The 26,579-nt window shown below is 40.1% G+C and overlaps 1 protein-coding gene across 4 annotated transcripts in view; it reads right to left on the bottom strand.

Moving 5' to 3' along the window:
• Nucleotides 1–26,579, bottom strand: part of PDSS2 (decaprenyl diphosphate synthase subunit 2) — a 230,023-nt gene that overhangs the window by 6,450 nt on the left and 196,994 nt on the right. For 2 of the 4 annotated variants that reach the window (XM_059700799.1, XM_059700801.1), the window contains 2 exons: nt 16,346–16,378; nt 928–1,048 (listed from right to left, as the gene is read on the bottom strand). In XM_059700799.1, the coding sequence (XP_059556782.1) occupies nt 928–1,048; nt 16,346–16,378 (154 nt within the window). Of the gene's footprint in view, nt 1–927; nt 1,049–11,004; nt 11,256–16,345; nt 16,379–26,579 lie in introns of all 4 variants that reach the window. The other 2 variants (XR_009453445.1, XM_059700800.1) reach the window with 2 other exon arrangements.

The raw sequence follows: 26,579 nt of genomic DNA, 5'->3' as shown, positions 1-26,579 counted from the left end.
GCCTGGGCTTCATTTCTCACAGCCAGAGCTCTTCCACTCTACAGCACTGGAAAAGATTTGAAGATAATCCCAAGTTTTCTTTCACCCAACTGAACAGTGCTTGGAGAAAAGTAGGATGCTAAAACTCGTCTGGAACACAAAATAGACCTTGTTCTGAAGAAACTGGATAATAGAGAGTAAGAGAATATAAAACAACACATTAAAGTTTTTAAAAATTTATTGATTGACGAGAGAGAGAGAGAGAGAGAGAGAGAGAGAGAGAGAGAGAGAGAGAGAGAAACTGTAATTTGTTGTTCCACTTATTTGTGCATTCATTGGTTGATTCTTGTATGTGCCCTGACCGGGGATTGAACCCGCAACCTTAGCATACTGGGACAATGCTCTAACCAATTAAGCTACCCCGCCAGGGCACATTAAAAAAAATTTTTTTAAAAATGATTGCAAATACCTGGATAAGAGTAAAAGAAAACCAATGGAACCATGTTGAAATGGGAAGAGGCCATATACTTCTTAATCAAGGGGTAGAAGTGGACCACGCTTCCCTAGTGGAGATTATGAAGTTGGCAAAAAGATAAGATGCAGAAGTGATAAGGGACTTCAATCTTCAAACATCTGCTAAAACTCACATTCCATAGTTGACAAATTCTTGGTGTGCCTGACTGATATAATTTTATGTATCAGAAGACAGAAGAAGCACTTCTTGCTTAACTATGTCAACATACTAGTAATCGGATGTAAAGGTGATAGGAATCTGACAAAAAACAAAACAAAAACAAGAGAGAATGCCATCTTGGTATCAGAATCAGGTTAAGAAAGGACCATCAGGCATGGTTTTTAGACACCCAGACTATACATTAGAAAAGTGCATTGGGCCTTAACCGGTTTGGGTCAGTGGTCTCGGGTTCAATTCCGGTAAAGGGCACATACCTTGGTTGCAGACTCCTCCCTGGGGCGGGCCCTGGCCGGGGCTCGTGCAGGAGGCAACCAATCGGTGTGTTTCTCTCACATCGATGTTTCTCTCTGTCTTTCCCTCTCTCTTCCACTCTCTCTAAAATCAATGGAAAAATATCCTCGGGTGAGGATTAACAACAACAATAAGAACAAAAGAAAAGTGCATTGCAAAAGCTAGTGAAAAGATTATCATGATTCTAAGAGATCATAAGTAGAAATACAAGGTGGACAAAGATAGGTTTACAGTTATTTGTATCAAAAATAATACAACAATAATAAATAATAAGTAAATAATAATGTAAGAATAAACTGTGTTTTGCATACTCACAGCTGTAAACCTACTTTTGCCCCATCCCGATTTGTTGAAGGGTGACAAACTAAATTCCAACAACGGTCATAATTAATTATGAACAAAACCGAAATAAATGGCTGCAGACTAAGCTCTCTCAGGGCTCAGACTTGAAAAGACCCAGGCGTGGGAAGAGGAGTGTATCATCCCTTCTGCTGCTGGCCTGCTGAGCACCCGCTCTGCACAAGGTAGTCCTGTGGACACAGGACGCTATCCCTGATTTGAAGGAGCTGACAAAGGACAGGAACAAAGTTGTAAAAACTTGTGGGAATCCATCCATAAGTCTGTATTGTCACCAGAACACTCGTCACAGATGGTTTTAAAGTTCCATTACTCATAGGAAAAAAAAAAAAGAATCAAGTTCCATTACTTATAGAAAAATGTTCAGAAACAACCAACCTTGTAAGAATCGGCAAAAGACTGACAGATTCATGGGGAAAGAATAATAAGGAGCTTCAAAATGTAAAGGCAGTGATTGAATAAAAACAAGCTCAAATATTTGTGGAAGATGTATTATTAAGAGAAGACAAAGAGGAAATAATGAGTTAAAATTGTAATGATTGTCAGGCCACGGTGGCTCAGTGGTTGAGCATATGAACCAGGAGGTCACAATTCAATTCCTGGTAAAGGGCACGTGTCTGGGTTGCGGGCTTGATCCCCAGTAGGGAGCGTGCAGGAGGCAGCCAATCAATGATTCTCATCATTGATTTATCTCTCGCTCCCCTCTCTCGCTTCCTCTCCCCACCAGCAAATCTCTCACTCATTCCGTCTGATGTCCCTGTCTGGCTTTCATCTTCTGGTACTTCCCCCCTCTGTCCTCTTCCTCACTCTGGAGACCTGATTTCTAGGCTGGCACACCTTCTCAGAGGCTTCCAGCCATCTCTGTCTGCTCTTGCATGCTTAGACTGAGGAAGTGTCCTTCCCAGCTAACTGAAAGAAAGAGAAACTTCACAGAGGAGGGGAGATGCAAATGTCTTTCAACATAGGACAAAAGAAAGATGAAGACAGGTGCATTCTGGAACACAAACCAGTGAATTTATGAACAATGATGGCAAGATCACAGAAGAGGTCATTAAAAAGATGTTTTGCGGGTTCCAGAAAAAAGGCAGTGGTGACCACAATCCCAGACAGGTCACAATGGACAAGTCAGTCATGACAAAACACTCTCATTTCCCTTTGGATATGACCACTTGGCTATTAGCTTGAGAAACAGTAGAGATCAAGTATATGCAGATTTTGGAACTTTAGTCCTTTGTGGATAAGACAGAGAAATGGGGTCTGGTATTATGGATTTGAATATGTAAAACAACTATTCCTAGAAAGTGGTTAGTAGTGAGCAGCAAAGTGGTTCTCCATAGCTGGCTTTGAACATGGAGGAGGCCCCAGAATGGAAATTAGGACACCAGTCCTACAACCAAAAGAACTAAATTCTGCTACTCCAAGTTCTAGAGAAATGCTGCTCACAGCCCACCCAACTACAGTACCTGAGCCCTGAGCTCATGAGGATCCAGATAAGCCATGCCACACCCATCCCCCAGACACTGTGAGATAAATGTTATTGTTCTAAATCACTAAAAAGAAAAGTGATCTCTAGTGTTGTGCTATCAGACTCAATATTTGGTTTCTTTCGCTTATCAATTCTATGCATTGCTTGGATGAAGATGGAGAAGAAATGCATATTACATTATAATTTTCAGATGTCATACAGTCAAGAGAGAGAGCTAACAATGTGGAGAGCATCAAAATGTTAATGGTTTTGACATGCTGAACAACAGACTGATAATAGCCAGATGAAATATAACAGGGATAACATATAGTTGTGCATTTAAGTTTCAAAAATTAATTGAAGTGTAAGCTCAGTTTGGCAGTGACTCATTAAAAAATGCTGAAATCTGTGATAACCACATTCCTTACATAATTTAAGACTATAATGTAGATTTTTAAAAAGAATAGTTTATTGATTTTTAGAGAGAGAGGAAGATAGAGGGAGAGAGAAATATCAATGAGAGAGTGCAATATCGATGTGCTGCCTCCTGCACACCCCCACTGACCACTGAGCCTGCAACCCAGGCATGTGCCCTTGACCTCCGGGAATCCAACCGTAGGATCACAAATATTTGAGCTTGTTTTTATTCAACCACTGCCTTTACATTTTGAAGCTCCTTATTATTCTTTCCCCATGAATCTGTCAGTCTTTTGCAGATTCTTACAAGGTTGGGTGCACAGGATGACGCCCAACTGAGTCACACTAGCCAGAGCAATAATGTAGACTTAACAAAAGCGAATGCAAACTTTGGCAGCATCAATAGGTGTACATCTCCAAAACACAGGCAGGAACAGTCACAGCACACTCTGATGGTCAACTAGTTTAGAACACTGTATTCAGTTCTGGGTGCCGCTACCATGTGTGGGAGGGGCAGTCAAGATAGACTGGGACCAGTATGAGGATGAAGAAGCATTTCGCAACATGTCCTCTAAGGAAATGTAACCTGGAGGAAAGGATTAAAGGAAATTATGAACGCTATCCTCAAAAATTAATTAATGCTAAAGCAATTAATTAAATGGAAGAAGGAGCAGTCCTGTTCTATATGCTTCAGGGGACAGGCCAAAGCGACGAGGTGAAGTTTTGAGAAGCAGATTTCAAACTATAGAAATGATCCCTGAAAGTATAGTCTTGAGAAGCAGATTTCAATGACAAATAAGAAACAGCTTTCAAATGACTATAGCTGTCTAACAACAGAATAATTATTTTTTGACAAGTTGTGAACTCCTCCCTAATGGAAGTCCACAGTGATTGGATGACCAAGTTAGAGAAAGTATGAATGAAATTCAGTAGGTGTGGGAGGTGGGACAATGCTGCTTCCAAAGTCCCATCACAACTCCCAAGATTTCAGATGCCAGCACTTCAACGGAATGGCGGATGGTGCAACAGGAAAAGTGACAATAAAACCTTCCTCATGATAAAATGTGAAATGTATTGCAGACAACATAAGAAGGCATTCCTTTTTACTTAGAGTAACAAATTATTTGCAAGAATCGATAGGAAAAAATTCTACTAATCTTAACTAAATATCTTACTTTGGCAAAGACAGGAGACAGAAAAGAGAATTCTTAGTTATTTTCTCAATCACATGAATTCACATGCAAAACAATAAGAATTATATTAAACTGAAACTTGAGAAGCAATTAGTGCTTCATGTTTTCCAAAGGAAAACTTAACCATTTATAAATAATCACAGCTTTACCCATATTCTGATTCAAAGCTAATTTTTAATTTTGATATCACATGCCAAAGAGGAACTTAATTCTACACATTGAAATTCAAATAGCAAAACTAGGATCAATTTGGCCAGTGTGGCTCAGTTGGTTGGAGCATCGTCCTGTACACCAACAGGTCGAGGGTTAGATTCCTGGTCAGGGCATGTGCAGGAGGCAACCAATGGATGTTTCACTCTTACACCCATCTTCTCTCTCTCTCTCTCTCTCTCTCTCTCTCTCTCTCTCTCTCTCTCTCTCCCCCCCCCCCCCGCCTCCCTGCCTCCCTCCTTCCCTCCCTCCCTCCTTCTCTAAAATCAATAAAAAAGGATGTCCTCAGGTAAGGATTAAAAATATACATAAATAAAAATAAAATAAAATGTTCACAAACAAATTAACCTGGAACCATGAAACTTTTTAGTAAACTCTGTAATAGAAATTCAAAAGCGAAACATAGCATAGGTTGTGGAGTGCAGCATGGAGCCAATCTTGCCTGTAGCTTTTTTTAGGAGTGAATCAATAAAGAGTAAGCTCTGTTATCTCATGACAAACACGATGCTGGTTATTTAATGAAAGAGAACGCTGTGGGAGGAGAGCACTCACATCATGTGGGCACCAAACAGTCCTGGGGGCTATCTGAGGAACACATAACTATGTAAGAGCGAATTTGGTTTCTATTATTGTACTTTAGTGTGTATCTGACTTAGACTTTCTTAAATCCTTCTCATGCCTCAATTTTCATCTGCTCTAGTATTTGGATGCTGATACTTGGGAATCACTTCCCTCAAAGCTACTTCCACGACCACCACCATTCACAGGACCCTACATTCCTAGCATCCTAACATGGATCCTGATACACATTTGCAGGATTAACACCTCTTCCAGACATAGGGGATCTCTACGTTATGGTGGTATAGAGGGTACTAGTATATTTGTGAACACAGATCCTTGTCTCCTTCAAAAGAATGATGATAAGAACTATATCTATAAAACTTTATTGAAAGAGTGAAGAATGCTTACCAGTTAAAAAAAAATATCATAATTAGTCTGGCTGGTGTGGCTCAGTGGTTGAGTGTTGACCTATGAACTAGAAGGTCATGGTTCGATTCCTGGTCAGGGCACATGTCCAGGTTGTGGGCTTGATTCCCAGTGTGGGGTGCGCAGGAGGCAGCCAACCAATGATTCTCTTTCATCACTGATGCTTTTAACTCTCCCTCTCCCTTCCTCTCTGAAATCAATACAAATATACTTTAAAATATCATAATTATTGCACTGGTTCAGCAAACATAAATCCTAAGAGTCTTTTACTAGATAGTCACTATTTCTGAGACCAGGACTATGCTAGATTATAGATTTTTTGGGTGTTTGCAAGACCAGAACCTGCACATTCTCCCTTACTTCTTTCTGTGGTGTGTCTGAAGCATCTTTTTTTTTTTGGTTTGCTTTTAAATATATATATTTCTATTGATTTCAGAAAGGAGGGGGAGGGAGAGAGAGAGAAACATCAATGATGAGAGAGACTCACTGATTAGCTGCCTCCTGCACGCCCCCCACTGGGGATCAAGCCCGAAACCCAGACATGTGCCCTTGACTGGAATTGAACCCGGTACCCTTCAGTCCCTAGGCCAGTGATGGCGAACTTATGACACGCGTGTCAGAGGTGACACGTGAACTCATTTTTTTTGGTTTATTTTTCTTTGTTAAATGGCATTTAAATATATAAAATAAATATCAAAAATATAAATCTTTGTTTTACTATGGTTGCAAATATCAAAAAATTTCTATATGTGACACGGCACCAGAGTTAAGTTAGGGTTTTTCAAAATGCTGACACACCGAGCTCAAAAGGTTCGCCATCACTGCCCTAGGCCGACGCTCAATCCACTGAGCCAAACGGGCTAGGGCTGAAGGAAGCATCTTGAGAAGCAGCATGGTGGCAACACACTATAGAGTCAGTGGACCTGGGCAGAATCAGGACTGTGAGATAGTAACTGTGTGAACACTCTTAGGTAATTTGATCTCTTCTCCATGAAATGAAGGACTTCAGAGATAGAATTTGATAGAAACATCTGATCAGGTGTGTCTTGAACAGCATACATACTGAAAAACACGCGTGTGGTGGCCTGATGGCAGGCACTGTAGAGAGATCAGAGTGCGTTCAAAGGCTTAACAACTTTTCCGAACTGGTGCCCACAAATCTTGTCAGAGTGGATGGCAGATAAAGGTTAGAAGTTCCTGAGATCTAGAACAGGGAGACCTTCCACAAGGGACACCCTTGCGCTACGCAGGAATCAATCTTCAGCGATTGATCGTGGGCTTTACTATGTCCTGGTGAATAGGTAAGACCTTTCAAGCCAGGAAGTCAAGGACTTGGGGGAGAGGGATAGAATCTACTCACCACAGTGTGTGTGTGAGTTAGGGGGGTGGTGGGGGTGAGTAGTGCTTGGGGACACAGCTTCATATGCACCAATGAAACAAATTAACAGGTTTGTGAAAGATCAAACATCTTAACATCAGAAATCCTTATTGCTGTATAAAATCAGGCTGTAGGGGTAGTGGCTAAGTTTGGAAATATCAATCCAGGTCATGACAAAGACTTCTAACTTACTAAAACCACATTCAGCATCTATAAACAAGTGCCTCTCCGATCTCTCAAAAAATATAATTTTGGAAAACCCATGTTTCTCCTTTGTATATATATATTTTTTAATGACAAGGAAACAGACAATATTCCCTTCAGCTCTACTCAGAACTGTTTCAGGCTCCTCTGTGGAGACAGAAGGCTCTATCCCTACATAAAGGCACATAGGCCCTCGCTGTGCACAGGTGGCTCCTGATACCACTAACTAGGAGCACTAATTGAATCCAGCTATCCCACAGTGCAGAGCATTCACACACAGAACCAGCCTGGAGGGGATTTTTAGTTAGCTTTCTAGATTCAAAAGGTTACTCCAATTGTATCTTTATTTCAAACCAGGAGTGCAAGGCTTTGAGGATATAATAATTTGATTAAAAATGTACTTGGGGGAAAATAACAAGAGCAAAGGTGGAGTCAAATATACCTTATGAATTAAAAGTACAGAATATAGGCACAAACATTTGGCATACCGTGGGTCATTCATTCGTTCATTCATTCAACAGTAATTCAACAAATATTGATTGGGTATCTAGTACTGTGTTAGGCCCTTAGGGGATATATAATGGTGAGAAAAACCAGACATGATTCCAGGCTTACAAACAAGAACTGGTCATCAAAAATCTAAGTCTGCCGAAGCTTCCTGATAAATGTTAGTTATTATATAAATATGTAATTTTTAGGTGCCAGTAATTCAAAATGGTTAATTTAAGAATGGGAGAGATTGCCCCACTAAATATTACTGTTATGAACTAAGTAATTTCGCATTTTATATATAAAATTAGAAACCAAAGATCACAAAGTAGGAATATATGATCTGAAGAAAAATAAAAAAGACAATTGCTTAGAGGATTGAATTAAATTAGTATTAACAGCATTAGGTTAACAACGGAAAGGGCGCCACATTTTATGATGTCATCCAGAGGGTTATTGATATAATTTAATAATTTCATTCATGATGCACAAGGGAACAGAGATTAGGGTCATTAAATCTGTTGATGCCATTGAGGTGTGTGGGATTGCTAACACCTCAGAGAACAAGAATCCAATTTTAAAATAACATTAAGAAATTAGAAGAATAGATCATCAAAGCAAGATGATAGTCACTGAGGACCAATGCAAAATAATATACTAGAAGCCTTTAGGAGGGAAAACACTAGCTTGATGATGGGCAAGGAATAAATGTCCAGAGGGCAACTGTTTTGCAAAATGACTTGAAGGCTCATGATAAGGCACACGCTGGTTAAAGGCATTAATGACTGCATGTGTGATTAGAATTTATTTGGATTAAAATTTTCACATGATCTAAAAAGTTTCTAAGCTTTATTGTGAACAAAAACTGATCTATGATTATTTTCCCATCATTAATAATTATATATTGACGGAGATTTGGAATCAGAGTAGTAGTTGCAAAAACTGATTTTAGTAGATGAATTGTTCTGAAAAAAAGATTAAGCAAAATCCATTCATTATTGCTGTAAGGCAAAATACTTGTCTGAAATGTGACTGCCAAAAAAGAATAATAACTGGTTTTATCTGATTTTTAAGAAAACAAGGAGTGGGGATTTATTTATTTATTTATTTTTCACTGTCTTCCATTTATTCAGAGGAGTAAGAATTGGTACAAATAATAAACATTGCTTTAAATACAAATAAATAATTCTGGTTTCTAAAGGAAACAGCTCTAGATAATTCAAAGTTAAGTATTTTCTAAGTTCCTATTAAAAATAGAAAACTATTTTGCATTAAGTGAGTTCTACATCACCACGACCCTTTGAGGACTTAAGGATAAAATAGTGAATTCTATACTCTAAGAAATCACCAGAAAACTGGGAGATGATTCTCCCACCTCTGTAAACTATCCCCCAATTGGAAGGAGAGTTACGTGCATCATAGACAGAGCTAATGAATGCAGAAAGTATTTAATACTAAAGATATCTAGAAAGATTTACCTTGGGAAAGGTGGTAAGAACTTCCCTGAACCAGCTCTGTGAATTCTGAAACCCCACTATGCTGACGTTTTGGTTTAAGTGTTTTAAATTCAAGGAGTGGGGATTTAGACCAACACCTGCAATGTCCGCAGCTGTCCTCCAGCACCTCAACCCCTCTGAGGCCTAGCACAAAACCCCATAGTGTAAAAAGATTTACATTCTCCATTTGTGTTTTTCTGCCTATCGCCATAGAAGCAAGCAATTCTTTAGGAGCCTAGAATTAAATTCTGATTATTTCAGTAAAAACACATTTTTCAATTCTCAGTAGCCCAGGTTATAATCTGAAAAATTTCAATTCAAATTAGAGTACACTTTGAAAGCAGAAATCCTTAAACAATACAATGTATTTCTTATTTTAAACATGCTTAAATGTGGTCACCTTAATGCCCTTATTTACATTTTTATGTGTTGTCTTCCAGTCTTTATCAAGCATGTAACATTTTACATAGTTGCATTTATATCATAATGGCATTTGAATTTGCATAATTTTTCTTTTTTTGTTCTTTCTTTTGTCTTTCTTTTATCTTTTTTCTTTTGGATAATTTTTCTTGAAATTCTACGGGGTGGGGCAAGTGTAGGTTTACAATTGTTTGTATGGAAAATAATACAATAATTAATAAATAATAATATAAGAATAAGCTGTGTTTCCTGTACTCACAACTGTAAACCTACTTTTGCCCACGTTATAAACATCTGATCAAATTTACTACAAGTCCTTTATGGAAAAAAATGGGGGAGGGGAATATCAATGCTTCTACATAATCTCCATAATTATCACTAAAACAGGGATCCTAAATGTTCAGACAACTTCAAGAGGTCAGAGGAAGTGAGAGATTGCATGCAGAAGTGATGCTGTATGGGATATTCTACCAAGGAGCTAATGTACAGCCCCAGGGTAGGAGATGCAGCATCTGCCCAAGAAAGGGGTATCGGGAAGAGAAAACACAGCAACATCTGGTCTCTAAATGTGCCAACGTGAGAAATTCTCAGAGCCAGTTAGCTAGGGCTTGGGATAGAACGAGCAGGCAAAAATTGCCAAAAAAAGAAAAGAAAAAAAAAAGAGCCTGGCTTTGTCAGTAAAGAAAGGACAATAATATTATAGCAAATTTTATATTCAAGGTTCAAATAAAGAATTTTGGACTTAATATGCAGCCAAGTGTTTGACACACTCTGTGTAGAATAAAAGAAAAACCAGCTAAAAGGGCAACCTTGGAAAGGAGAACCAGGACATGTGAGGAAAGGCTCTTTTTTCTTCGTAAAGGGAAGTGATGATATGTGATCATGCAAATACAAATGCAAATGTCTGTGGACAGCACTGTTAGATGGTTGGAAGAGAATTTTAATGTGCACCCTATGCAAATGCGTTTTATAACAAAACAAAATGTGTGAGGCCTTCTGAGGGCGGGAGGGAGGAGGGGAGCAGTCCTTCTGCACACTGCCTGAGAGGCACGGGAGGATGAGGACAGAGCCAGAAGAATGTGCTGCACTAGGATCCTGAGTAAATTCTAGGAGAGAGCGTAAGTCAAAAAGCTCAGTTGGTTGAGCCTCTTCCCATGCACCAAGAGGTCACCTGTTTGATTCCTGGTCAGGGCACAAGCCGGGATTGCAGGCTTGATCCCCAGTGCAGGGCATGCAGGAGGTGGCCAATCGATGTTTTTCTTTCTCCCTCTCCCTTTCTTTCTCTAAAATCAATAAAAAACATATTTAAAAAACCTACCTTACATTTAACTGAGGACTGAATGCCTAATGAATCAACACCTGCAAGATCTTTCTTTATCAAGTGCTTAATCTTGAGCAATTCTCTAAGCTTAGAGTGAACTTACCGAGTAAGGAGACATTAGAAAGAACAACTCTCTGTTCTGTACTGAGTCATGGGGAAAATTATGTGAACTGCACAGCAAAGACTGGAGATGAATATAAAGAAAGCTTCTGTAAATTTAGACTCTTTGTGTCAAAATTAGCATGAAGTTTCAAGCCCATTTACGGCTCCATCCTAGGCACTTGTGAAAGACGAGCAGGAGGCCTCTTCAGCGCTGACAGGCTGTGGCTCTGACCAAGTGACATTTACACATATCTGCAGCAATTATAAAAAGGAAATTAGGAAAAGCCTGCATCTCTGTGATGGAGATATTTAAGCAAGCCATTCTGAATGTGTTAAAAAATTAAAATTGTAGAAAGCCAAACCATAGGTGCCATGTTTTGCCTGAAGTGGTAAAAATACCATCTGCCCAGTCTTATAGCAGCATGCTTATGTCATGTAGCAGTAGGCTAAACTACAGGCATACGCTCAGCTCCAGCTGGGGGAAATACACAGACGCTTGTAGATGTTTTTCTAAGCAAGAGTAGGCAACATAGTCCCTTTCCTTCAGACATATATGTTAGTTACCACAGCAAACTGAGTGCGACTGTGGTCCGAGGAGCTCAGGCAGCAGTCCCAGCACACGGCCACAGATTCCTGCAGTTCCAGAGGTGGCACTCTTCCCTCTAGCACTGAACTGAATCACTAGAGCTTATCCTTGGGGCCAGAAGTCTCCACAACCAGGCTGCAGACCAATCACTGTAATTAAGGTCCCCATGGCATTGTGCATACGAGCAAAACTGGTAGCACCAGCTTCTTGGTCACACTTCACTCCTGGTAATTACATTCTGTCTAATAAAACTCCTCCTGCAGTTTTAACTAGGTAAGTAAGATGTTTCTTGTTTTTCCATTTTAGAAGCTACTGGATAGAATCACCTTACAGTTAAGCAGCTGCCTTCCCTGCCCAGCCCCAGAGGGACGAGTTTCCGTCGTGGGTAGAGGACGCCTGTGCTTGTGTTAACCACCTTACCGAGGCAGGAGAGACTTAATGAATTAATAGTTGTCGAGGGCTTTGATATCTTAAGATGAAAGGCACTGCAGCCGTGCAAAGCATTCATATCCAGACTCTACTGCAACAGGAACTCAATTAAAAAGTAATTCAATTTCTTATTTGAGTGTTTGAATACAGACCTCTGTTTTGCTGAATGTGACAGACATCCTACAGATCCAGCTGAGGCTGATTTTGAAGCTATGGCCTCTTCTGCCCTTTTTCCTTCTGCCTCGCCATTCTGAGACTGACTAAATCTGAGGTGGCATCTACAGCCACAGAGCACCTGGACAAAATAATTTCCTATGGCTCTTGAAATCTTATTTTTCAGATAAAATTTGGCTTTTGAGTAAAAATACTCACAACTTGGCAATAAAGAAATTTCCAGCTACAGATAAATTTCATGACGGTCTCCAGAAATAGCCACTAAGTTTCCAATGTAGTTTTACAGATAAACCCACCAGGGAAGCCCCAAGTCACGAAGCACGGTGCCTGTAATAGTCAGTATGAGCACTGTGACCACACAGAACGAGATGAGTAGAACTGAGGTCATGATGTGTATACGGCATAAGAGAATACGCAAGCTGCACCCTGCCGACATCTCCTCCATACTTAGTAGACATGGATATAATCTATCTTCCCCGTGGTACTTGGGTTTAGGTCAGTGTAAGGATGAGAGGTCTGGATTAATTACCTAGATAGTTATGCCCTTAACTATCAGACTACTGCCATATATTCCAGGTGGCGGGTTTCTGTTTACTGCATGAGATACATGGTCACTGGGCACTTGGGAAGGTAAACTTAGGGTTACTGAACATTGGAACGGACTGTGTTGTATAGTCAATATACTGTTAAAAAGGCTAATTTGAGTCTACAATTGATTCCAGACCTCTTGCAGTGTCCTGCACTTCTGGCATAACTCTGATGCAACACTCATCCAACGCATTTATCAAGCACTCCTATGTGTAAGCCAGTGTTGGATACAGGTGATGCAACCAGGAACAAAGAACCACCCTGTGCCTTGCCTGCAGGGCTCTATAGTCTAGTAGGAGAAAGAAAGAAACAAGCACCTAAATAAAAACGAAAAATGTTAAGAAGGAAAATAAAATAGAGCAAATGGGGAGTGGCTACTTAAGATAGGGAGGTCTGAGTCCATGAAGTGTGTGATGGAGAGGCCTGTGTCAGTCTTGTCCATGGTGGGAGTCAGCACCCGCACAGTGAGGCACACATATTAAATGTCAAATACATAGCGACTGGGTGGACGAGTGGATAAAGGAATGAATCTGGACTGCAGAAATATACAAGATAAGAATGCACCCCCCCCCCCCTCGAATGTCTCCTCTCAAATTTGGAATGGGCCTACATAATAAAACAGCACTACTTTAAATTGCTCGTTTTATACTAAAGAAACTGAGGGAAGACTGAAAGGGTCAAGTGATTGATACCGGTTTTTTGTTGTTGTTAATCCTCACCTGAGGATATTTTTTCCCACTAATTTATTTTTATTTTTTATTTTTTTAGAGAGAGTGGAAGGGACCAGGAGAGAAACATTGATGTGAGAGAGACACATTGATCAACTGACTCCTGCACGTGCCCTGAAGTATGTGCAGGAGTCATGAACCCTGGGACCCTTCAGTCTGCAGTCCAACACTCTATCCACTGAGCCAAACTGGCTAGGGCTGATATCAGATTTTGCAATGAGTTGGTGGCAGAGCTCAGTCCTGGGGTGTTTCATCTGTGCACCCTATTTTTTTTATTTTTTTCAAACTTCTTCCATTGTCATGTGCTTCTGCAATAAGAAACCCTAAAGGAGTTCTTTGAGTCATAAATAAGCAGCAATGATCAATAGTTACTCGATTGCTTTACTTTTTGGTTCATAAGTTAGCTTTCTTTTACTATCACAGTAAAATCCCAGCCTTTATCTCTCAACTAATTTATTACAACCTTTCTCAGCAACCTTCTCAATCTACTTAATACCTGCAACAGGTGTCAAAAGCTTTCCTTTCTTCTCTAAGATAAAAAACCCTGTATCAGATTTTCTCCTGAACTAACTTCATGTGCCTTCTGTTTTCTCACTCACTCACTCACTCACTCGCTCACTCACTCACTCACTCACTCACACACCAAGTGTACAAAGGCAAATAAGACACTGTCCCTGCCCTCCGAGAGCTCACAGGCCATGATCTGTCTCATAAGTGGATCATGATAACAGTTAAGTGCAGTGACTGAGACCCACAATGTACAGAAGAATGGAGGAAAGCACCTACTCCAGCCTGGGCAACCAGGGAGGACTTGCTGCAGCACATGATCCTAAATTAAGCCATACAGGAGGACAGGAAGGGCCCGATAAAGGGGAAAGGGCATTCCGAGCAGAGGGGCCAGTATGAAGAACAGAAACTGCACGTTTTGTAATTTGGTGCTGCTGGAGCACAGGGTAGAAGGAGAAGAAGCCGGAGAGTCCCTCTCGGGGGTGTGATCACAGAGCTTTATATGCCAATCTAGCAAGCTTTCAAACTGCTTTACAGACAACATGGAGCTAACGAAGGGTTTTAAGCTGGAGTGCGAAATTGTCGGATTTGTGGTTTTGACATTCTGAGTACTAATGGATTTGTGGGGACAAGGGAGAGGCAGGGAGACCAGTTAGTAGGTTTTCCAGTGGTTCAGATGAAGGAACTTACATTGAGCAATGGCTGAAAGATCAAGATGGGTTAGATTCAAGATAATTTAGGACATAAAATTGGCATGACTTGGTCATGGAATATAGGGTGAGGAAGTAGGAGCACTCAGGGTGACTTCTAAGTTTCTCATATGGTTGACTGGTGGGATGATAGTGCCAACAACAGGAGAAAGAAAAGTAACAAGGACCAGAGATATAACACTAAAAGTGGACCCTAATGGACACTATGGACTTTGGGTGATAATGATGTGTCAATGTACGTTCATTGTAACAGATGTACTAGTACCACTCTGGAGAATATTGATAGTGGGGAGGCTGTGCCTGTGTGTGGATGGGTGGGAACTCTATACTTTTTGCTCAATTTTGCTGTGAACCTAAAGCTGCTTTAAAAAATAAAATCTATTAAAAAAAAAAGAAAGACCAGAGATGTCAGGGAAGGTGCTGAGTTCCATTTAAGCATTGAGCTCCTTTGCCTGTGGGAGACCCAAGAGGATATGTCCACAACTCACATTTGGGTATCTGATAAGACTCAAGCAAACATCTAAGACAAAGTGACAGATATGGAAGTTCTCAAGTTAGAGGTGCTCCTATTATCTAATTTTCTTGAGAAACAGAGAAAAGGAAGGACTGCATTTCAGGCAAGGAAAGGAGTTAGAGAAAAGGCGTAAACCTGGGGTGGCCAGGAGAGCACAGGGTTCCGGTCAGCCCTGAGAACGCTGTGGGTTTCAGCTGTTTCCCCTGCAAGAACCCTTCCAGGTCGTATTTCTCCCTCCCTGTCTTTGGAGTGCAGGTGCGCTCACACCCTGGATATTCCTGCTGTTGAATAAACCAGATGGTTAACATGTTCCTTTAGCCCAGCAGCTACATGCATCCCACACACCTGCTAACATGTTCCATTTGCCCCTGAGGGGAAAACAGAATGCGACCCACGTGTGTTCCCAGGCTTCACTGGTAAGCTGAAATCTGAACTCCCCAAAGCAATTTTCAACCAAGGACGTGTGTCAGATTATCTGCAACACCTTCTCTCAAACCCTTCCTCCTGCCCCTGCCCTGCTCTTCCCACCAGGGGATTCTGACGTCGGTGAAAGAGGGGGTGATGCAATGGTAACCTAGGCATGTGTGTTTTCAAGAACTCCGCAGGTGATGTGAGAAATACTGCCTTCAGGAGCCCAAGTCTGCCCTGTTTGGTGCTTCCTAGGTACGATCTGATGGCATAACAGCTCTTTCCCGTCCACTGGCCAAAGGCATCTTTCCAGCAATGCTTCCTGGTCTTACTTACCTTGTTTAGTTTTTTCTTCATAGCACTTTTACCCATCTGGCATTATATTATGTATCCATTTAGTTTTTTTTCATTAGTTATCTGTCTCCCCCACTAGATTGTAAATGTCCAGAAAGGAAAGACTGGACCTGATTCACTGTTGTATTCCCCACACCTATCCTGTTGTCTGGAATGAAGCAGGCGCTTAGTAAATAAACTTATTGTTGAATGAATCTTGCTTCACCTACTAATGCCTGTTACTTAACAGGGAATGTCTCTCAGCTTTGAATGTGATGGTTCTTTTGACCTTTCAAATATAAACAGAAAAACAAACACCAAACTGAAATGTATAAAACTGTGTGCTATAAATAAAATTTACCTACCTTAGCATAGTCTAATCTTCCTTTCTCTTGAGCCTACAATAGAAAAGGGAAATATTAATTCATCAGTTCTTTAAAAATTTAGTATATATGTATATACTTCAGTAGGTAGTCTACATATAAGACATTCAAACATAGTGAAAACTTGAGAGAACAGCACAATGAGCACACATACATGCTCTATCTGGATTTGACAGTAGCAGACAAGACTCTTCACGCCTTCCTGCTTTAGCACACATCTTGTAAGCATAAAACATTTCATACTAGTACATAACCACAGGTCCATTCTCAAAGTAACAATAATGACATACCACCTAACATACAACTCCATATTCAAATTTCTCCAATTGACCCTAGAATACTTTTCATAGCTTTTTTTTTTTTTTTAACCCAAACCAGAATTAGTCAAGGTTCACACACTGCATTTTTAAAAAAACTTTATTTTTATTCTTGACACTATTACAGGTAAACCTACCTCCCCCCATACCCCCCGCCCCGCCGCTTTGCCCATTTCCACCCAGCCCCCTTCCCTCTGTCCCTCACTCTGTTGCCTGTGTCTATGGATTATGCATATATGCTCTTTGGCTAATCTCTCACCTTCTTTCCTCTAGTCCTCCTACCCCCTTTCCCCTCTAACTTCTGTCAGTCTGTTCCATGTATCCATGCCTCTGGTCTTATTTTGTTCATCCGTTTATTAGATTCCATATACAAGTGAGATCATATGGTATTTGTCTTTCTCTCTGACTTATTTCACTTAGCATAATAATCAGCAGGTCCATCCATGCTGTCACAAAAGGTAAAAGTTCCCTTTATAAAATTATTTTTTATTTTTTAAATATTTTTATTGATTTCAAAGAGGAAGGGAAAGGGAGAGATAGAAACATCAATGATGAGAGAGAATCATTGATCAGCTGCCTTCTGCACACCCCGCACTGGGGATCAAGTCCATAACTCAGGGCTTGGCCGGAATCAAACCCAGGGCCCTTCAGTCCACAGGCTGATGCTCTATCCACTGAGCCAAACCAGCTAGGGCAAAAAGTTCCCTTTTTATGGCTGTGTAGTATTCCATGTGTAAATGTACCACAGCTTTTTCTATCCACTCCACTGATGGGCACATGTGCTGCTTCCAGATCGTGGCTGTTATAAATAACACTGCTATGAACGCAAGGTGGTATTCTTGTGCACCATTTCTGATTAGGGTTTCAGATTCTTAGAATACATTCCCAGAAGTGGGATCACTGGTCAAAAGGCCGTTTCATTTTTAATTATTTGAGAAGCTCCATATTGTTTTCCACTGTGGCTGCACCAGTCTACATGCCCACCAACAGTGCATGAGTATTCCCTTTTCTCCACATCCTCACCAGCACTTGTTTGTTGATTTATTGATGATAGCCATTCTGGCAGGTGTGAGGTGATATCTCACTATGGTTTTAATGTGCATCTCTCTTATGATTTGTGACATTGAACGTTTTTTGTTTTTTTCATGTTTATTAGCCATCTGTACATCCACTTTGGAGAATTATCTACTCAGGTCCTTTGCCCATTCTTTAATGGGATTGTCTTCCTGGTGTTGAGCTGTATGAGTTCTTTGTATACTAGTATTTTGGAAATTTACCCCTTATCAGATGTATTGTTGGCAAATATTTTCTCCCATCCAGTGGGTTCCCTTTTCATTTTGTTGATGGTTTCTTTTGCTGTTCAGCTTTTTAGTTTGATGTAATCCCATTTGTTTATTTTTTCCTTTGTTTCCCTTGCTCTAGGAGATCTATAAGCAAAAATATTGCTACAAGGGATATCTGGACTTTACTGCCTATGTTTCCTTCTAGGATTTTTATGGTTTTGCAATTACATTTAAGTCTTTAATCCATTTTGAGTTTATTCTTGTGTATAATGTAAGTTGGTGGTCTAGTTTCATTTTTTTGCATGTATCTGTCCAATTTTTCCAACACCATTTATTGAAGAAACTGTCTTTATTCTATTGCATGCTCTTGCCTCCTTTGTCAAATATTAATTGACTATAAAGATGTGGGTTGATTTTTGGGCTCTCTGTTCTGTTCCATTGATAGATATGCCTATTCTTATACTAGTACTAGAGGCCTGATGCACGAAATTCATGCAAGAGTAGGCCTTCCGCCGAAACTGGTTTGGCTCAGTGGATAGAGCGTCGGCCTGCGGACTGAAGGGTCCCAGGTTCGATTCCGGTCAAGGGCATGTACCTGGGTTGCGGGCATATCCCCAGTGGGAGATGTGCAGGAGGCAGCTGATCGATGTTTCTCTCTCATCGATGTTTCTAACTCTCTGTCTCTCTCCCTTCCTCTCTGTAAAAAATCAATAAAATATATTAAAAAAAAAAAAAAAAAAAAGAGTAGGCCTTCCTTCTCTTGGCTGCCAGCACCGGCTTCCCTCTGGCACCCAGGACCCAGGCTTCCCTCCAGCTGCCGGCAGGCACCCGGGGACCCAGGCTTCCCTCACAGCCCCAGCTTTGTCTGGAAGGTCGTCTGGTCTAATTAGCATTTTACACTTTTATTATTATAGATGCCAGTACCAGGCTGTTTTGATTTCGATGGCCTTGTAATATAGTTAGATATCAGGTATTGTGACACCTCCAACTTTGTTCTTTCTCAGGATTGCTGAAGCTACTAGGATCTTTCTTGGTTGCATATACATTTTTGGAATATTTGTTCTAGGTCTGTGATATGCTAGTGAGATTTTACTAGGAATTGTGTTGAATCTTTGCTTTGGGTAGCATGGACATTTTAATGATGTTAATTCTTCCCATTCATGAACACGGTATATACTTCTGCTTATTTGTCTCTTCTTCTATTTCCTTTTTAAATGTCCTATAGTTTTTCTGAATATAGGTCTTTTACCTCCTTGGTTAAATTTATTATTTTTTGTTGTTGCATGCATTTGGTTTTAAGGTCTAGGTTAAATCTACACTAGTTCCTCTCCATTTTTCATGACATGAAAATAAAAACTATTAACTTTTTTCATAAAAATCATTGACCTTTTGAAGAGACCAGGGCAGCTGTCTTATAAAAATGTCTTTTGGGATTTGTCATATTATTCTACATTGTGTCATTTAACTTGTCCCAATTTGCTTGAAAACTGGAAGCTGGGCCCGAAGAAGCTTGCTTAGGTTTAGGTTAAGCATTTTTGGCATGAACACTTTATGTGGATTTTTATGTACTTCACATTGCATTAATTCAGGAGGCACACAGTGTCAGAGAGAGAACGAGGTTTAAAACCTTGGTTCTGACTCCTCTTGCTTCTTTACAATCTTTTAAAAATTTATCCAATATGCCTGTATTAAATATTAACACCATCACAAACCACTTTAATTTAAAATTGTGACTAAAACATTTTCTTAATTTTTTTTATTTTTATTGATTTCAGATAGAAAGGGAGAGGGAGATAGAAACATCAATGATGAGAGAGAATCATTGATCGGCTGCCACTGGGGATCGAGTCTGAAACCTGGGCATGTGCGCCCTGACCAGGAATTGAACCATGACCTTCCAGTTCATAGGTTGATGTTCAACCACTGAGCCACACCAGCTGGGCCTTCTCCTTATCTCTTGCTGATTAGTATGAATTGCTCAGGCACAGCACTTTTTTTTTGTTAATCCTCACCTGAGGATATTTTCCCATTGATTTTTAGAGAGAGTGGAAGAGAGAGGGAAAGACAGAGAGAAATATCAATGTGAGAGAAACACATCGGCTGGTTGCCTCCTGCACAGCCCAGCCAGGGGCCTGGGCCGGGGAGGAGCCTGCAACCGAGGTACATGCCCTTGAACAGGATTGAACCCAGGACCCTTTGGTCCACAGGCTGACGCTCTATCCACTAAGCCAAACCGGGTAGGGATTAAATGATGCAGAATCATTCCTATTCTCAAACTCATTCCTGCAAACATCTGTCATCTCACGACTTTTAATTTTGTTTCTGTTCTAACAGCTCCTCTTTATTCTAGGTCTTTCAACATTCTCATCTTTCAGTCTTTAACACAAAAGACATGTTAAAAGTGTTGAAAGTTAAGAAGTTGAGGAGCTTTTTTGTGTGTTGAGATTTCAGGCTAAGTGTGGAGAAACTATATAATTTATGACAACTTAGGGTGGACTTTTCCTTCTGGGGGCACTGAGCCATTTCCCAATTTGTCTCATGAAAATGAAAATCAACAGTGTTTCTTCAGGTGGTGAGAGTGAACCTAATGCTATTTATAAATCAGGACCTCTAGAACAGTCCTATTATAAATTCTTATAAAACCACCTTTTTCATCACATACTTTGCTTATAAACTAATCATCTTAGAGAATTCTATTATCTGGAAGTATTGGTGCTTAATTAATCCCAAGCTATTTTCAAACTCTCATTTTATTTGTGTTCTTAGCATGGCCACCACCCTTTCACCCAGAGATACACTTTGCTGGTGAGGATGACAGAGAAATCCCATGTATGTAATCCATGTGTGTTCAGTATCAGCTCTTAAATGTTTTGGAAGCTGAGAGATTAGAAGGCTACATAGAAATGGCAGCCTGATCACCACAGCCATTACAACCTGAGCAGACTGATAGGTAGCTCACCCGAATGACCTTTCTAAAATAACAAAACATTTTTATCGATTTTAGAGAGGAAAATAGAGAGAGATAGAAACATCCATTAGTAATATTTCTCATTAAGCATTGTCTATTTGTAAAATAGCTGATTTGGGAGGGGCTATAGTTTCTATTTCTCCTGATGGGTGAAACAGAATGCAGTAATTCCATTCACTAAATAACTACCCATTGTGCAGCTACTAGGCTTAGGCACCAGAGGCACAGCCATGAACAGCACAGACGAAGATCTCTGCCTCCTGGAGCTTACACTCCAGGGGGCTGCACAGCCTTTAGACAGGCTTCGCATACAATTTCCCTTAGAACCAATGCTCCATGAGTAGGCAAGTTTCTCCCCTGCTCACTATGTATGTCATGTCTGAATCAGTGCTAACATACAGTAGCTGGTCAACAATACCTGGTGAATGAATGAACAGATGGATGGATGCTTTTTCTTTATATGTGTTGGTTATGTACTATCTATTCAGGAAACTTACAAAGCAAAGTTCACTTTACTCACTCTTAGTTCTAGGAAAGCTGGGTGTTCAGGTTCAGAGCCAGTAAGTATGTAGCAAATGTGGAGCCACTGGATGTGTCTTACAAATATTTTTTTATCCATATTGAACATTATCACATTTTCACTTTAGTACCCAGCTTCTAAGTAGACTAAGGAAGGGAACCTATAGAAAATAAAGAATTCATGAAAATCAAGTGTAGAATAGAGAAGAATGAGCTCGTAGCCTTCTCACAGAGGCAGTGGTTTAGTGTAATTAAGTGACTCAACTTGAAGGCAGTATGTTAAAGTGAAGAGAGCCGAGAATGGAAGTCAGGCGCCCTCAGATTTCAACATGACATCACAAAGCCTCTGGTGTTAAGTAGGTCTTGTCTACAGAGGACAGCAAGTGGCCTAAGACCTTATCTGTGACCACTCCAGGAGGCACTGTGACCTGGGAGGATGGGTTTGCTGGGAGACAGGAAATATGGTTCATATGGTCCATAATATGTTAACACCTTGGATAATTTTAAAAATTTTATGTGGGCCTTTATTTTCTTATCTGTAAATAAGAGTTCTGGACTGGACCAGACCAGATGTCCCCAAATGCTGGGCTCTCACAAACACTGGGCTGGCTGTAGCAGAATCGCTTGGGCAGCTTGTTAAAAATACAGATCCTCTGAATCCTGGCCCCAAGATTCTGATCCATTTGAGGATCACTGGTCCAACCTACATTTAATGTCCTTTTCGACTTGGGCTTCTGGATGCACCAGTGTTTACTTATAAAGGTTAAAAGAGAACAAACAACTTTATAAACTTCTTAAAGTCTCAAGGAAAATGGAGTGCTATAACTTCCCTTTTTCTGACACCTGCCACTTGTGTGTATTTCTAGCAGAGCAAGATTTTATTAAAATAACTTTCTCACTGGGGACCAAAATAGGCCGATATAAAATAAACGCAGACTGTATTTCAACAGCAAGCAGTGCTGAACCTCTCCCTGCCACCCTGCTCATTGCCAGGAGCCCCAGTAAATTCTACCACACACGGCAATGCCCCAAGGGCTTCATTACTAGGGTCTGTAAAACAGGTTCACTCCTCTTTTTGCCTCCTGTAGGTGTGCTTCTTGTCAATCCAGGCCATGAGAAAAGAAAGTAATTTTTCCTAATCTTTAGCAGTTCACAGAAAATGTATGGTTTGAACCTTGTTTTATCTTAAAAACATGTGAAATGGGGGGTGAGGGGAGGGATCTGAAATGGCAGCAGAGTAGGCAGAAGCTATACTCACCTCCTCCCAGAACCAAACTGGAATTACAACTAAAATATAGAGCAACCAACCCGAATAACCAACTGAAGACTAGCTGAACAGAAGTCTTATAACCAAGGAGTCACCGAAGAAGCCACATGGCAAAAGGGGCTGGGCCTGCTCCCACAGGCAGTGGTTGAGATTCAAGAGGGATAACTCAGCTGCAAAAGTTTCCCCCTGAGAAGAGTGGGGTCTCAAACCCAAGACGGACTCCCCCACCCAGAGCACCACAGCTGGGAAGAGGTGCCCACATTCTATCTGTCTGTAAAAATCAGCAGGGACAGATTACAATTAATGAAACTGAAACATTAATAAAAACACTTCTAATAAACAGAAGTCCTGGACTGGATGGCTTCACAGGTAAATTTTACCAAATATTCAAAGAAGAACTAACACCTATCCTTCTCAAAGTATTACCAAAAATTTAAGAGGAGGGAAGGCTCCCAAGCTCATTTTACGAGGACAGCATTATCCTAATTCCAAAACCAGATAAAGACACCACAAAGAAAATTATAGGCCAATATCCCTGATGAACACACATGCTAAAATCCTCAACAAAATATTAGCAAAACAGGTTTGATTCCTGGTCAGGGCACAGGCCCCAGGTTGCGGGCTCAATCCCCAGTGTGGGATGTGCAGGAGGCAGCTGATCAATGATTCTCTTTCATCATTGATGTTTCTATCTCTCTCTCCCTCTCCCTTCCTTTCTGAAATCAATAAAAATATACATAAAAAAATCTCAGCAAAGTGGGAATAGAGGGAGTATACCTCAACATAATAAAAGCCATGTATGACAAACCCACAGCCAACTTCATAATGAATGGGCAAAAATTAAAAGTGTTTCCCTTAAGATCAGGAACAAGAGAGGGATGTTGGCTTTTGCCACTCTCTTTTTTTGTTTTGTTAATTCTCATCCAAGAATATGTTTTCCATTGATTTTTAGAGAGATGGAGGGGGAGAGAGAGAGATATCGATGTGAGAGACATTGATTGGTTGCCTCCCACATGTGCCTCACTGGGGCCTGGGATTGAACCTGCAACCCAGGTATGTGCCCTTGACTGGGAATCGAACCCATGGCCCTTTGGTGCATGGGCTGATGCTCTAACCACTGAGCAAACAGGCCAGGGCCACCACTCTCTTTTCTAAAAAAATATGTTTTTATTGATTTTTTTAGAGAGAGAGGAAAAGAGAGGGAGAGAGAAACATCAATGTGAGAGAGAAATATTGATCAGCTGCTTCCTGTACACATCCCAACCAGGACTGAACCTGCAACCTGGGCATGTGCCCCTACTGAGAATTGAACCAGAGACCTTTTGGTTCATGGGATGGCATTAAACCAACTAAGCCACACTGGCCAGGCCTTGCTTTCACTACTCTTATTCAACACTGTACTGGAAGTCCTAGCCACAGCAATCAGACAAGAAGAAATAAAAGGCAGCCAAATTGGAAAGGAAGAAGTAAAACTGTCATTATTTGAAGAGGACATGATACTGTATAGAGAGAACCTAAAGATTCCACCAAGAAACTACTAGAACTGATAAATGAATTCAGTAAAGTAGCAGGATACAAAATAAATATCCAGTAATCAGTTGCATTTTTATGCACTAATAATAAACTATAATAAGGGGAAACTAAGAAAACAACCCCATTCACAATTGCTTCCAAATAATAAAGTGCTTTGGAATAAATTAACCAAGGATGTAAAAGACACATACTTGGAAAATTTTAAGACACTGAAGAAAGAAACTGAAGAAGATACAAATAAGTGAAAGCATACATTGTGTTCATGGATAAGAAGGCTTACCATTATTGAAATGTCCATACTACCCAAAGCAATCTATAAATTCAACACCATTCCTATCCAGATACCAATGGCCTATTTCACAGAACTTGAACAAATATTCAAAAAATTTATATGGAACCACAAAAGACCCCAAATAGCTTCACCTATCCTGAGAAAGAAGAAAGGATAAAGTTGGAGGAAGCAAACTATTATATCAAACTGATGTCAAACTACAAGGCCACAGCAATCAAAACAGTATGGTACTGGCATAAAAACAGACATATAGAGATTAATGGAATGAAATAGAGAGCCAGAAATAAAGTCATGCCTTTATACCCAATTAATATTTGACACAGGAGGCAAGAACATATAATGGCTTAAAAACAGTTTATTCAATAAATGGTGTTGGGAAAATTGGACAGATATGTGCAAGAAAATGAAACTAGACCACCTTCTTACATTGTGCACAAGAATATACTAAAAATAGGTTAAAGACTTAAATGTTAGACTTGAAACCATAAAAGTCCTGGAAAAAAATATAGGCAGTAAATCTCAGGCATTTCTCATAGCAATATCTTTTCTGATATATCTTCTTGGGCAAAGGAAACACAAATAAAATGGACTACATCAAAGTAAAAGGGTTTTGCATAGCAAAGAAAATCATCAACAAAATGAAAAGATAACCCACTGAGTGGAAGGACATACTGGCCAATAATACATCTGGTAAGAGATTAATATCCAGAATTTATAAAATGCAACACCAAAAAAAAAAAAAAAAATCCAAACAATCCCATTAAAAATGGGCAAAGGACCTGAATATACACTTCTCCAAAGAGAACATACAGAAGGCCAATAGACACATGAAAAGATGCTCACCATCACTAAGCATCAGAGAAATGCAAATTCAAACCACAATGAGATAGCACCTCACATGTGTCAGAATGGCTATCATCAATACATCAACAAACAACAAGTGCTGGTGAGGATGTGGAGAAAAGGGAACCTTTGTGCCCTGTTGGTGGGAATGCAGATTGGTGTAGCCATTGTGGAAAGTAGTATAAAGCTAGCTCCCAAAATTAAAAATGGAACTGCCATTTGACTCAGTGATCCCACTTCTGGGAATAAAACCTAAGAATCCTGAAACTCCAATCAGAAAGAATATACACATCCCTATGTTCATTGCAGCCTTATTTACAATAGCTAATATTTGGAAGCAGCCCAAGTGTCCATTGGTGGATGAGTAGATAAAACCGATGTGGTACTTTTACACAGTGGAATACTACTTGTCTGTAAAAAAAGAAGGAAATCTTACCTTTTGTGATAGCACTGACGGACCTGGAGAGCACTAAGCTAAGTGAAATAAGCCAGTCAGAGAAAGACAAGTACCATATGATTTCACTTATATGTGGAATCTAATGAACAAAATAAAGTAACAACCAAAATAAAAACAGACTCACAGATACAGAGAATAGACTGTCAGCTGTCACTGGGGAGGGAGGTTGGGTGGAAAAGGTGACGGGATTAAGCAAAAAACAAAACCAAAACCAAAACTCATAGACACAGACAACAGTATGGTGATTACCAGAGGGAAAGTGGGGAGGGGAGAGGTAGAAGAGGGTAAAGGGGGGATAAATTACTTGGGGTGGTGAACTCACAATACAATATACAGATGATATATTACAGAATTATACACCTGCAATTATATAAGTTTTATTAACCAATTCACCCTAATAAATTAAAAAACACGCAAAACGATATGAAGTAGACAAGATTGTGTGCCAGTGCTCATGACATTGGAGGCCTGCTCAGACAGCTACAGTGAGTACTGTAAAACAATATTCTATACAAAAGCAAAAAAAGCCAGCACTCTGAGAGGATGCACGGAGGGATTAATTCCAAACGTTCATATACCAGTCTCTGCAGACTGAGCCAGATAAATTCCCTGTTGGTTAGTAATGGATGTACAATGTGGTCTTTTATTTTAAGAAGCAAATGCTTTTTTATAAGTCAGGTAACAAAGAAGGATCAGATGACATAGATGAAACTGTTTCCAGTTTCCATCTACTGTTA

Source organism: Myotis daubentonii, chromosome 6 (assembly GCF_963259705.1).
Source record: "Myotis daubentonii chromosome 6, mMyoDau2.1, whole genome shotgun sequence".
NCBI classification, from domain to species: Eukaryota; Metazoa; Chordata; class Mammalia; order Chiroptera; family Vespertilionidae; genus Myotis; species Myotis daubentonii.
This window is presented reverse-complemented; position numbering and strand designations above follow the sequence as displayed.